The 12,503-nt window shown below is 43.2% G+C and overlaps 1 protein-coding gene across 6 annotated transcripts in view; it reads right to left on the bottom strand.

The window, feature by feature from the left end:
* The window catches only part of ascc3 (activating signal cointegrator 1 complex subunit 3), a 116,979-nt gene that overhangs the window by 64,981 nt on the left and 39,495 nt on the right, over positions 1-12,503 (bottom strand). For all 6 annotated transcript variants that reach the window (XR_009788806.1, XM_061775447.1, XM_061775442.1 and 3 more), the window contains exons 11-15: positions 9,380-9,544; positions 6,702-6,878; positions 4,173-4,244; positions 3,247-3,381; positions 2,062-2,253 (exon numbers count right to left, since the gene is read on the bottom strand). Coding sequence is in view for 5 of the 6 variants with exons in the window: in XM_061775447.1 (XP_061631431.1) it covers positions 2,062-2,253; positions 3,247-3,381; positions 4,173-4,244; positions 6,702-6,878; positions 9,380-9,544 (741 nt within the window). In the remaining variant the exon portion in view is untranslated. The remainder of the gene's footprint in view (positions 1-2,061; positions 2,254-3,246; positions 3,382-4,172; positions 4,245-6,701; positions 6,879-9,379; positions 9,545-12,503) is intronic.

Here is a 12,503-nt window from a genome sequence, read left to right as displayed (position 1 = left end):
GACGTGCCGGAACACCTCACCAGGGAGGCGTCCAGGAGGCATCCGAATCAGATGCCCCAGCCACCTCATCTGGCTCCTCTCGATGTGGAGGTGCAATGGCTCTACTCTGAGCTCCTCCCGGATGACCGAGCTTCTCACCCTATCTCTAAAGGAGAGCCCGGACACCCTGCGGAGGTAACTCATTTCGGCCTCGTCCATTCTTCCCTCACTCGTGAACAAGACCCCACGATACTTGAACTCCTCCACTTGGGGCAGGATCTCATCCCCGACCTGGAGAGGGCACGCCACCCTTTTCCGACTGAGGACCATGGTCTCAGATTTGGAGGTGCTGATTCTCATCCCAGCCGCTTCACACTCGGCTGCGTACCGCTCCAGTGAGAGTTGGAGGTCACGGCTTGATGAAGCCAACAGACCCATATCATCTGCAAAAAGCAGAGATGCAATTCTGAGGCCACCAAACCGGACCCCCTCTACGCCTCGGCTGTGCCTAGAAATTCTGTCCATAAAGGTTATGGCGGAGTCCAACCCTCACCGGAAAGGAGTCCGACTTACTGCCGGCAATGCGGACCAAACTCTGACACTGGTCGTACAGGGACTGAACAGCACGTATTAGGGGGTTCGGGACCCCATACTCCTGAAGCAGCCCCCACAGGACTCCCCGAGGGACACGGTGGAACGCCTTCTCCAAGTCCACAAAACACATGTAGACTGGTTGGGTGAACTCCCATGCACCCTGGACCCTGCCGAGGGTGTAGAGCTGGTCCATTGCTCCACGGCCAGGACGAAAACAACACTGCTCCTCCTGAATCTGAGATTTGACTTCCCGACGGACCCTCCTCTCCAGCACCCCTGAATAGACCTTACCAGGGAGGCTGAGGAGTGTGATCCCCCTGTAGTTGGAACACACCCTCCGGTCCCCCTTCTTAAAAATGGGGCCCATCACCCCAGACGGCCAATCCAGAGGCACTGTCCCCGATGTCCACGCGATGTTGCAGAGGCGTATCAACCAGGACAGCCCCACAACACCCGGAGCCTTTAGGAACTCATCCACCCCCGGGGCCTTGCCACCGAGGAGCTTTTTAACCACCTCGTGACCTCAACCCCGCCTCAGAAACCCCAGACTCTGCTTCCTCATGGGAAGACGTGTCGGTGGAATTGAGGAGGTTACATTATACATAATGTTGACGCCTGAGACGCCGGATAGTGGACCAGAATTTCCTCGAAGGCGTACAGAAGTCTTTTTCCATGGCCTCACCGAACCCCTCCCATGCCCAAGTTTTTGCTTCAGTGACCACACCAAAGCTGCATTCCGCTTGGCCAGTCGGTACTCATCAGCTGCCTCAGGAGTCCCCAGGCCAAAAAAGCCCGATAGGACTCCTCCTTCAGTCTGACGGCATCCCTCACCGTTGGTGTAAAAAAAAAATAATAATAATAATGTACCGGCATTACCAGATAACTGGCAACCCTTTATTGCTCAGTGACTGTTTTTTGTCAATGTCTTTCTGTCTCCAAAGTGTTCTCTGTCAATTAACTGTCTTGTTGTCGTACTCGAGCGGCTCCAACTACCGGAGACAAATTCCTTGTGTGTTTTTTGGGCATAATTGGCAAATAAAGATGATTCTGATTCTGGTGTCCGCCAACGGCAGCTGTATGGACACGTGACTTTCTTAAAGCGATACACGCACCGGCACGTGGTTTCGTCCTAAGGGCTCGGAACATGCGCTGACGCATTGGTGTTGCCGGACCCATCACTCCTGTCAGGTGTTGTAATGTGATTGTTTTATTTTGAACAGTCACATCCCCATTTATAAGAGGGTATGCGGACTTGTGCAACCAAATGTATCTTGCTTGTTTATTTTTACTTCCCTCTTGAAAAGAGTTCACTTTTTTCAATAGTGCAGATTAAAGGTAACTGCGCAAAAAGTTTCCAAATGATCTATCTTGGTCTCTTTTTATACACAAAAACCTAGCATTTGAACAGGGGTATGGACTTTTAATATCCACTGTAGCTAAAAATAAAAAAACAAGTAAAAAGTATAAAGTAAGAAAATAGAAAATAACCTTAATGATAACAGCATGGGCTGGTAGGTTCACTCCCCAGGCCAGGGTGGCAGTACAGACAAGCACCTTAAGGTACCCTCGAGAGAACATACTCTCCATTAGATTGCGGTCAGCCCGCAGCATGCCTGCGTGGTGGATCCCAAAACCTTCTGGAAACATCTCCTTCATTTGCTTGTTTCTGGACCGATGGATCTAAAATTTTAATCAAAAGAGATTAGCGGTTAGTGTGAAGGAGGAAAAAAAATGAAGCTGCTTATGTTCTTTTCAGAATTTTGACGACGACACGATTGAAAAAAAGGTGTAGGAAGATTTTATATTTCAACAGAATCTGCTGCTAACTTGCCACTCACACAGATTGAAACGCATCTAAAGACTGACAGTGGGGCTTGTGACCTGGTTATGCTCAAGGGCTTTTCTTTCTTCCACAGGACTCCAAATGGAGGCTAAAGCCCACCGGGCTGGAGTGCAGACTTAAAATGGATTTATTTTCGTGTGTGTGTGGTGAATGAGACAGTGAAATAACTGTGTTCTAATATGTTTACAATGTGTTTTTAAAAGGGTGTTTTAATAAGTTGAACATTTCTTAAAGCTGAAGCTTAAAATGTTCTTTGAAATCGTCTTCTCTATATCACCGATATTTCACCAATTGTGAGCGGGTCTGTAACGTATCCCCTCGATACAGTGGTCTGTTACAGGTCTGTGAGAGCCAGAAAATCTTACTCGTTTGGAGGTGACCAAATACTTATTTTCAATTGCTTTTGAAATTCAGTTTCAAAGACTAATCAGGCAACAAGGCCCAATTTTTAGTCGCTCAACATAATCTTCTGTCTCTATTTCCAGCTTTGGAAAGCAAGAAAAGTCATCTGATTTGTATACATACTCCTTTTACATAGAGGGGAGATTAGAGACACAGCAATCATGGCTCAGTCCCAGGGAACGAAATCTCTCACTTTGGCTTCTGCTCCAAGTGATTTAAATATGGAAATGTAAGTTCGACTGACCGTCTTCTGTGAGAGAGTAGAGCTCCATCTCGGTATACTCTCACAGTGCATAGATTAGTAATTACCCGAACGCAATCACTCTTCTGCACCATATACGAACATAGGCGAGTGCACATGTACACGCACACACAATTATGGTAGAGATAAACAAACAAAGTGCATGCAATACTGATTTGCTTCGTACCTGTTTTTCACACTGGCCGTAGTCTGGACCCTGGTCTGGTTGAAAGACACATGTTTCTCCATGGTTCTTAGCCATCTCTATCAGCCCCATGGCTGTCCTCACTGTGGCGTTACGAGCATGGACGAACACCATTACCTGTGGCATTGAATACAGCGGCTGAAGTAAGTATTTTAACACGTCACCATTTTTCTCCCTAAATATATTTCCAAAGGTGCTATTGGCATGAAAATTTCACCAGATGTTGGGAACAACCCAAGTAATCCAGACATACAAATATGCGGACGACATCGACCTCCCTGTCCTATCTGCCAATACATACCTGTGAGAGTAATGACCGATTGGCGAAAAGCTGCGGTAAGAGAAAACTCGACCAAGGAAATCGCCGTCCCATGTGGGCCCCTGCTAGCGCTGACAAAACATTGTGGGCCCTAACATCATATAAGTTGCTTATCCCTGGTTTAGATCAAAGAATATGCATGTATTAGAATGGCCCAGTCAATGTCCAGACCTAAATCCCATTGAGCATCTGTGGCAAAAGCTTGAAACTTGAGAAAGGTGGCTCTACAAAGCATTTGACGCAGGGGCGCTGAATACGAACGCACACCACAATTTTCAGACTTCTTTGCTTAAAATGTTGAAATCTATATATCATTTCTGTTCTACTTTACAAATATGTGCTACTTTGTGTTGGTCAAGCAAATAAAATCTGAATAAAACATCTAGGTTTGCGGATGTAAAGTGGAAAAATGTGAAAAAGTTCAAGCGGTATGAACGCTTTTCCAAACCACAACAACAAAATCAAAATTCTCTGTCTGTTTTAGATACGGCTTTGCTTTGGGATAGCATTCGTTTGTTCAAGTGCTCATAATTGTGGCTGGTCAGTATCTTGGACATTCAAGTAAATACATGCAGCTTGGATAAATTACCTGATGACCTGCTTTGACTTGTTCAACAACCTTGTTATAGCAAACTTCCTCCATGTCATGAATTTGCTGGATCTAAACAGAATAGAAAAAGCACAATTCATGTCCCAAAAGTCATGTTCTGTTCTTATTAATGGCAGCTTTTCATACAGTTTGATGAGTAATAAGAGGCTGCACGTCAAACAGCAATTGAATGAATCAATTAATTATTGCGATATACAGTAGCCCACAAACCCCTAAATCTCAGCAACCATTTTTTGTATTATACTATTTTGTTAAACACGGTGCTTGAAAAGTAAATCCCCATTTTTAAGTACTTGTAACTGAACTATAATTGTTACAAGAAATGAACATGAGAAGAAAGTGTATTGCATGGAGTTTTGAAAAATATTACAACATATGAATACATTGTAAGTATTATACAATAGGGAGTTACTTTTCAATCACCCTGTATACAAGGATAATACTATTGAAAAGAAACTTGGATATGCTTTATAATAGTCACTTTACAGCTTGTATAGCAATATACAGTAGATTTACTATTCACTGAAAATTACTCAACACAGGGTCATTATTGCGAAAACAACTGGCACACTGGCAGACAAGAATAATTATTTGAAGAAACGAACAAAATAAAGATAATGCTTCATGTTTTGATCATATGGGTAGAAGCAAAATGATGCATTGTAAAAATGCATTATACATAGGTAGAAGGGTTTTCCAGAATTTTGGGGTCAACTTTGGGGTGCGTATTATACATGGGTGCGCATTATACACAAGGAATTGTGGTATTTGTACATTTTGAACTACTCCTCGTATACTGTCATGGGGGTTCCATTTGATTTTACAGGTGTAAGTATGATGCTGCTACACATATAGTGTATGTCACCATAACATGTTTAATTTGCCTTTCGTTATTCCACCCCCAGCCCCTTTTACCTGTTTTTTTGTCCTTTTTTTTGTTTTTTTCTTTCTTTCTTCTCACGCATGAAGACTGAGGATGTATAATCTCATTTGTATAATCTTAATTTATGGGCCAAGTACAATCCTTTTTGTGGCCTACTGAAAATGTATTGTACTTATGCTATTTTAGCATGACATGCCAGATCTGCGTAGGTGGTGGTGCACAATCTTATTGGAGAACCTGGAGATTGAAACTGGTCTCTTAAACATTGAAGATATAGTATGACTATGGGGCAGCGTGTTTTGTAAACGTTTTAAATTAATACTTGCAGGTATGGTCGCAGATTTGCGCATTATACTAGCGAAGGCGCTCAGATGCCCTGCGGATCCCTGCGACCGGTCTTCCGCATCTCCAGGAAGAGGAAATATGAGCTTTACATGGTAAGAGTTACGGATAATATTTTACAGACCCTAATTAAGATTGTCTGGGGCTGGCAAATTGCCATTGTTGTACATACATGTCCAAAATGTAATATGCATCCCATTCACTTAAAGGAACCTCAAACCTCTTTGATTCAGGGCAGTCAAGGTATGGTCTATTCCTCTCCCGGGGAGTGGTCGGTCCCATTTTTCAGGCATGCATCAATATTATTGTATTCAAGTTATGGAAGTGAAGCACATTTATGAGCTGCTAACACACACTCACTGGCTCGTCATCAGACAAATCGACACTTGACACTTCTTTATCTGAGAATCATGTGCAAAAATAAATCTGAAGGCTACCAAATGTTAATGTTTTTCCTATGATACTATCCTTGTTCAAAGAGGATAATATTGGATATCAGCTAATTCATAATTAACGCTGCATGTTCACAGCTGACGGATTACATTTTGAGGACTATCTTCATTGAAGCTGTTCTTCAGGATGAGGATCTGTGGGCTGGCTCTGATCTGCACCCGTTTTTGGGTTATAGTCAGTCATTCCACAATGAAGCACACCTTCACTGGCTAGACGGTGGGTGAGTGAGTGAGTGAGTGTGTGATACTATACAGATATATTTGACTGTTTTGTTTTTCTGTTAACAGGTGTCGTGACCTGGAGTCTGTACTCCCCTGAATTTAGGAACACTTTCAGAATCCCCTATGTCATTGCCACCTGTGTCCAATGTCATTGTAATGATAAAGACACAAAAGGTTTTCGGAGACGGGGAAAGAGAGGAGAACTTCTGGGAGGATGCTGCACAATGGAATGTTTTTTGGGGTTTCTGGGGATACTGATTAAAAACAATACATTTGCTTTTGATTCATGTTTTTGTGTGAATATCTGAAGTTACAAAAGCATGTTGATTCCATACAAGCTGCACAATTATCACATAAAAATGGTGTTTGTGTAGGAACAGTCACATTTACAATGAAAGACAACCCAGTTTAGATTACAAAAAAGAATGCTATTTACGGGGTTCATGTGGACAGCACATTAAGGTCAGCAGGTCTGGAAAAGGTTTGGAAAATTATAGAAGGCATAACATCTTTGTCCTCTGACTTTTCTAAAACACATTACTATACATTATATCAAAGTAAACCCTTACATAATGGTTACCAAATGCATTGCGATCATTATTCGTTTACCTTGTTAGTAGATTTAATGCCAACAAAGGTCTGTCCGAGCGGCACCGGTCTGAAACGACGGTCGAAGAAGAAGAGGCCAATGTACGGGTTGACATGCAAGAAGGTGGCCACGTCGAGATAGTTGGGAAGAGTGGCTGATAATCCCAGAATCCTAATCATACTCTGTGTGGATTCCACCTGGTCGGCAAAAACAAAAAACAACAATGAATTTCAGTAATGAGGAGAAAGAAATTGTGACAGAGGCATAAATACAGATGGTTCAATGTTTTCCCCTTGAGACTTTAGGATTACTATATGTAGTTTCCTGTTATTGTTTTTTTCCCCAATTAAATTCAACATCAAACAAATACGTCAACATGTATTAACTGATCGAGAATACATATCACACCAGATTTAAATGGTTCATCAGTAAATTGATTGAACAGTAATCTGACATACTGATTGGAGACAAATCTGCCAAAATGCCATCAACTGACATGAAACATTCTGTCGGGTAAACAATGACAAATACATCATCGCATGGCCATTTGCAAAAGACTTGTTACGAATTGAATGTCTTTGTTTGCACTGTAAACATTTCGAAACCCCACTATTGCTTCTCTTCTATGAATAAGCGGGGAGCCAAAACTGGCCAAATCTTTTCTCCATCTGCTTTGGGAATGATTGGTAAGGCCTTGAATCTGATGTTTTACATCCTTCCAACGTGCAGACTGGGATTGTGTTATAGATGTACTGCTGAATCTGCAAACTACAGCAGGTCAGTCTGCAGTCTTCTGTTCTTAAAGTGCAACGAAGCTCATTTTAGTGTTTTGTTTGTCAATACATTCAAGATATTTGAAGAACAACATCGTACTGAATTGTTGATATATGGCGGAAAACTCCTTTTCACCATGTCATTTTTCTGATTTTGTGGGTGGGGCTAAAAACAGGCCCCGTGATGTCACAAGCCTGGGGCGTATAACCCACTATATAAACACCAAGCGCCCTTATTCCATGCAGTGGCAATTCAGTGAAATTGTACTAATTCCTTTGACCCTATGCTTGTACCAGTGCGACATGTCATCCGAAGACATCCGAAGCAGCAGCAAAGCGAGGTCATTGCACGCTGGACAGCAGTTGGAGAAGCCGCCGGAGAAGCATTACTGTCGGCCGTCGGACAGTTGCCCGTCGCATGTCGGGGGGCTCCTCGGCCACCAATTCCCACTTCCTTGTTCATAAATAACTTCACCCTGTTCTAGCAGTAAAGCATGCAATTGGCCATGAAACTATGTCCACAACTCAAAAATATTGATCTTCCCTGAAGTGTAATGTCTTTTGTGTTCTTTGGGCAACATGTCGTGCCATCTGGCACCCATGGATTTTGTGGTGCTAGGCAGCGGCGAAAAAAACGAGATTAGCCGCCCCGCGACCCATTACCAGCGGTTAGAGAGGCCGCTGGAGGTCATGCTCAACAGCGTTAGTGCCTCCATGAGACACATGCTGTAGTATGGCCTTTTCAAAAATGTGTTTGTATGTTTAACTTACCCAAAAAAAAAATTATTCTTATTTGCATGTTTTCCTTCCCTTGTTGCTAAATTTCAAACTTTCCACTCAAGTGGAATTTATGGATTTTTGACTGTTAGATAGACAGGAAGATAGCTTGCGCTTACGTCCCTTATCTCCAGTGAAATTGCATCGTCCTTTTTTTTTTTTTTTTCTAGTTAGTTTTTTTTTTGTTTGTTTTTGAGTCCATGATTATTGTGACAAAGCCTTTCAAGTTTTCCTGCTGTTGGTGAAGTAGTGCAGTGAAAATGTGCTGTTGTTGCAGTAGTTCAATCCCCTGCTGTTTCAGGGAGACAAACTCCTTGCCTGCTTCCACATTTGCCTTTTGGAGCGGGCGGGACACAGCGGCATTATGAGACTCATGGCAGTTGTCAGTTTCTCTTGAGTTTTCCCCAAAAGACGAATAACCGACGTGCAGGTTCCGCGAAGGCGCGAGCGAGTCGGTAGCCATCTTAGTCGTTTCTGTTTGGAACACGTAGCAACAAACACAGCTTGGACGTAAAAGCTTGGTGGCAAAACTTACGCTCGGTCTGGCGGGCAGTCAATACGAAGGCGCTGCCTGATTACATCACTTCTCAGCGACACACACGAAGTGAAGTATTATTCCCAAAGGACTGTTCGACTTCAAAGCAGCAAATGATTTTGTGAAACCTTCCCCAGATCTGTGCCTTGAGTCAAGCGTGTCTCAGGGGTCAACGCTAATTCCTTTGACCTTATGCTTGCTTTGTGCTCTTTTATTGCTAGGAACAGGCCAAAAATGAGGCTAAACACTTTAGCTCAGGTGAAGTGCCATAGCTACTATGCTGTATGTAGCAGTCTCTCTCTTTTTGTCAATTGCAAACACGTATGTCCTGATTTTTGTGCAGTTTTCAAAAAATAAATATTAAGTTATCAATTTTTGAATGCATCTTTACTGATTTATTTGAATTATTTGAGAGGCAGTTAATAGTAAATATTTTCCAGCAAGTTATTTCTTCATGTGGCCTGCCATAACTAGTATAATTTTATTTCAAAGATAACCTTTAATAGTCCCACAACGGGGAAATGTACACATTTTTCCGAAGATAAAAATAAAAATGCAGGATTCTGAAACATTCAGGGGAAAACAGCTTAGTGAAAATAACGCGGTCCTATACCTGTCTGATGGTCCGGGCCACAAGGCTCTCCAGTACTGGTCCTCGATCTTCATGAAGAAGGTGAACTTCATCCAAGATTAGGAGACGTACGATCTGGGATAGAGCAATATCTCCGACGCTCTTTCTTGTCACAACGTCCCACTTCTCTGGGGTGGTCACTAACATCTGGAGACAGGAAAATATTTGCTCTTTCGTGACAGATATTGCTGACCATGATCAATTTTGACAACATTTGTTGTAAATGACTGCTCATAACTGGACCTGTATTCTGCAGGATTTAAGAAGCATATCTAGATTCTGCTCTGAGCGTGCAGGATCTGATTTCAGTGATGAGACAACGTCAAAAAATAACAACCGCAACAACAAATGTTTTTGACATTCCAAGTAGTAATGTGACAAGGGGCCACCATTCTTGTGGAAGTTCCTAAGAAACATGGAATGACCACTTCAAAGGCCTCTCTTATCCTCCATAACAAAGAAATTCAGAAAATCAACAATTGATGGCTAAAGCACATGACCTACTCTACAGCCCACACTGCTCTTCTCACCATCAATGTTCCATTTGCGCTATTTAAGTGGCATTTTTAAGGCCAAGTAAGGCTGTGTGCCGTGATGTCACGGACTTGGAGAACTTGGAAGTTTGACCTGTACGAGTTTATTGGTGGACCTATCTAATGCTGTGAATATTGGCCCTTATTCCAGCGTTCTGAATTAGAAACGATGTCTAAAGAAAAAAAAAATCCCCCCAAAATACACTCGGTCGTAATTTTAGGCTTGTTTTCTGATGATAGAGTTTGGTTTTTGTGTTTGGATTTGTGGCCCGCCCACACTGAGGTCAAAACCTGCGTTTTTGACATATCAGCCTGCTGACGTCAGCGACAAAGGACATTAGTGCGTGTTCTTGATGTCTTCAACCTGAATAGTTTTATTGACTAGCAAAATTTGAAGAATTAAGTTGGATGGACCAACCAAGTGGAGTGTCATTTGCAGTGATCATTTCAATGATTCTTACTTTGAAGATGAAGGGCTTTGGTTGGAGAAACAAAAAAAACTCAAGCCGAATGCAATCCCGGAAATAATAAGCACCTTCGAGGGGACTGAGTCAGAACCTCCAGAAATTGGAGAAAAGACAAGCAGAGCCAGCGCTCAAAAACAAGAGAAAATGAAAGGTAAGCCACTCATGAACATTTCTGTGGAACCTCCATCTAGCCATCTTCTATACGGTGCCGTTCATCCAAACTATGGTGGCGGGTGTGATCGAGCATATCCCAGCAGACTTCGGGAGAGAGCCGGGGTACATCCTGGACTTTTCGCAAGCCAATCCTCAGCTGGTCACTAAAAAATTCTGTTTTTGTATGTAACCCTAAGATACCACTAGATGGCACCAAAGCCCTGATTAATAGGAAAGTAGTAACAGCTGTCAAGGAAGTAATATACAGTAGGGCAAAAAAGTATTTAGCCAGCCACCAATTGTGCAAGTTCTCCCACTTAAAAAGATGAGAGAGGCCTGTAATTTTCATCGCAGGTATACCTCACCTATGACAGACAAAATGAGAAATAAAACAATCCAGAAAATCATATCTGATTTTTAATGAATTAATTGGTAAATTCCTCTGTAAAATAAGTATTTGGTCACCTACAAACAAGCAAGATTTCTGGCTCTCACAGACCTGTAAATTCTTCTTTAAGAGGCTCCTCTGTCTTCCCCTCGTTACCTGTATTAATGGCACCTGTTTGAACTCATCAGTATAACAGACACCTGTCCACAACCTCAAACAGTCACACTCCAAACTCCACTACGGCCAAGACCAAAGAACTGTCAAAGGACACCAGAAACAAAATTGTAGACTTGCACCAGGCTGAGAAGACAGAATCTTCAATAGGTAAGCAGCTTGGTGTGAAGAAAACAACTGTGGGAGCAATTATTAGAAAATGGAAGACATACACGACCACTGATAATCTCCCTCGATCTGGGGCTCCACGCAAGATCTCACCCCGTGGGGTCAAAATGATTACAAGAAAAGTGAGCAAAAATCCCAGAACCACACGGGCGAACCTAGTGAATGACCTGCAGAGAGCTGGGACCAAAGTAACAAAGGCTACCATCAGTAACACACGACGCCGCCAGGGATTCAAATCCTGCAGTGCCAGACGTGTCCCCCTCCCTGCTTAAGGCAGTACATGTCCAGGCCCATCTGAAGTTTGCGAGAGAGCATTTGTCTGATCACGAAGAGGATTGGGAGAATGTCATATGGTCAGATGAAACCAAAATAGAACCTTTTGGTAAAAGGTTTGGTATAGTGTTTGGAGGAGAAAGAATGCTGAGTTGCATCCAAAAACGCATGGGGTTGGAAACATCAAGCTTTGGGGCTGTTTTTCTGCAAAGGGACCTGGACGACTGATCTGTGTAATGGAAAGAATGAATGGGGCCATGTATCGTGAGATTTTGAGTGAAAACCTCCTTCCTTCAGCAAGGGCATTGAAGATGAAACGTGACTAGGTCTTTCAGCATGACAATGATCCCAAACACACCGTCCGGGCGACGAAGGAGTGACTTCGTAAGAAGCATTTCAAGGCCCTGGAGTGGCCAAGCCAGTCTCCAGATCTCAACCCCATAGAAAATCTTTGGAGGGAGTTGAAAGTCTGTGTTGCCCAGCGACAGCCCCAAAACATCACTGCTCTCGAGGAGCATGCTTCAACTGTCTGACACCATGAGCATGCCTGTTATATTTGATTCATGACGACGTTTCTATCAACAAGTGAGGATGCTGGAGCAAGTAAATTATGGATTTATGGGATGCACAAACATACCAGTCTGTATTTCCAATCTGCTCTGCGCAGCCCAGTGGCCACTCTTTCTCTGTTGTACAGCTGCTACTTGGCTGCTCGTCGTCGTCACCCTCAGGTTGCCGACCTCCTGATCGGCTCAAACGTACGGTTTGATGATGCAAAGATCGGGTGCTCCTGTACGTCGAACTCCTCCTCCTCATATTCCAACATGTTGCTCGCCATTGCGTATAGAGTGTAGCGCGCTGTTTGGCAATTGCAACGTCACATCCGGTAGCCTTTGCGGTGGATAGAGTAACTACACCCCGGTGTCTCGAGGTTCGGGTATGTTCGGGGA

This window comes from Phyllopteryx taeniolatus, chromosome 6, assembly GCF_024500385.1.
Source record: "Phyllopteryx taeniolatus isolate TA_2022b chromosome 6, UOR_Ptae_1.2, whole genome shotgun sequence".
NCBI classification, from domain to species: Eukaryota; Metazoa; Chordata; class Actinopteri; order Syngnathiformes; family Syngnathidae; genus Phyllopteryx; species Phyllopteryx taeniolatus.
This window is presented reverse-complemented; position numbering and strand designations above follow the sequence as displayed.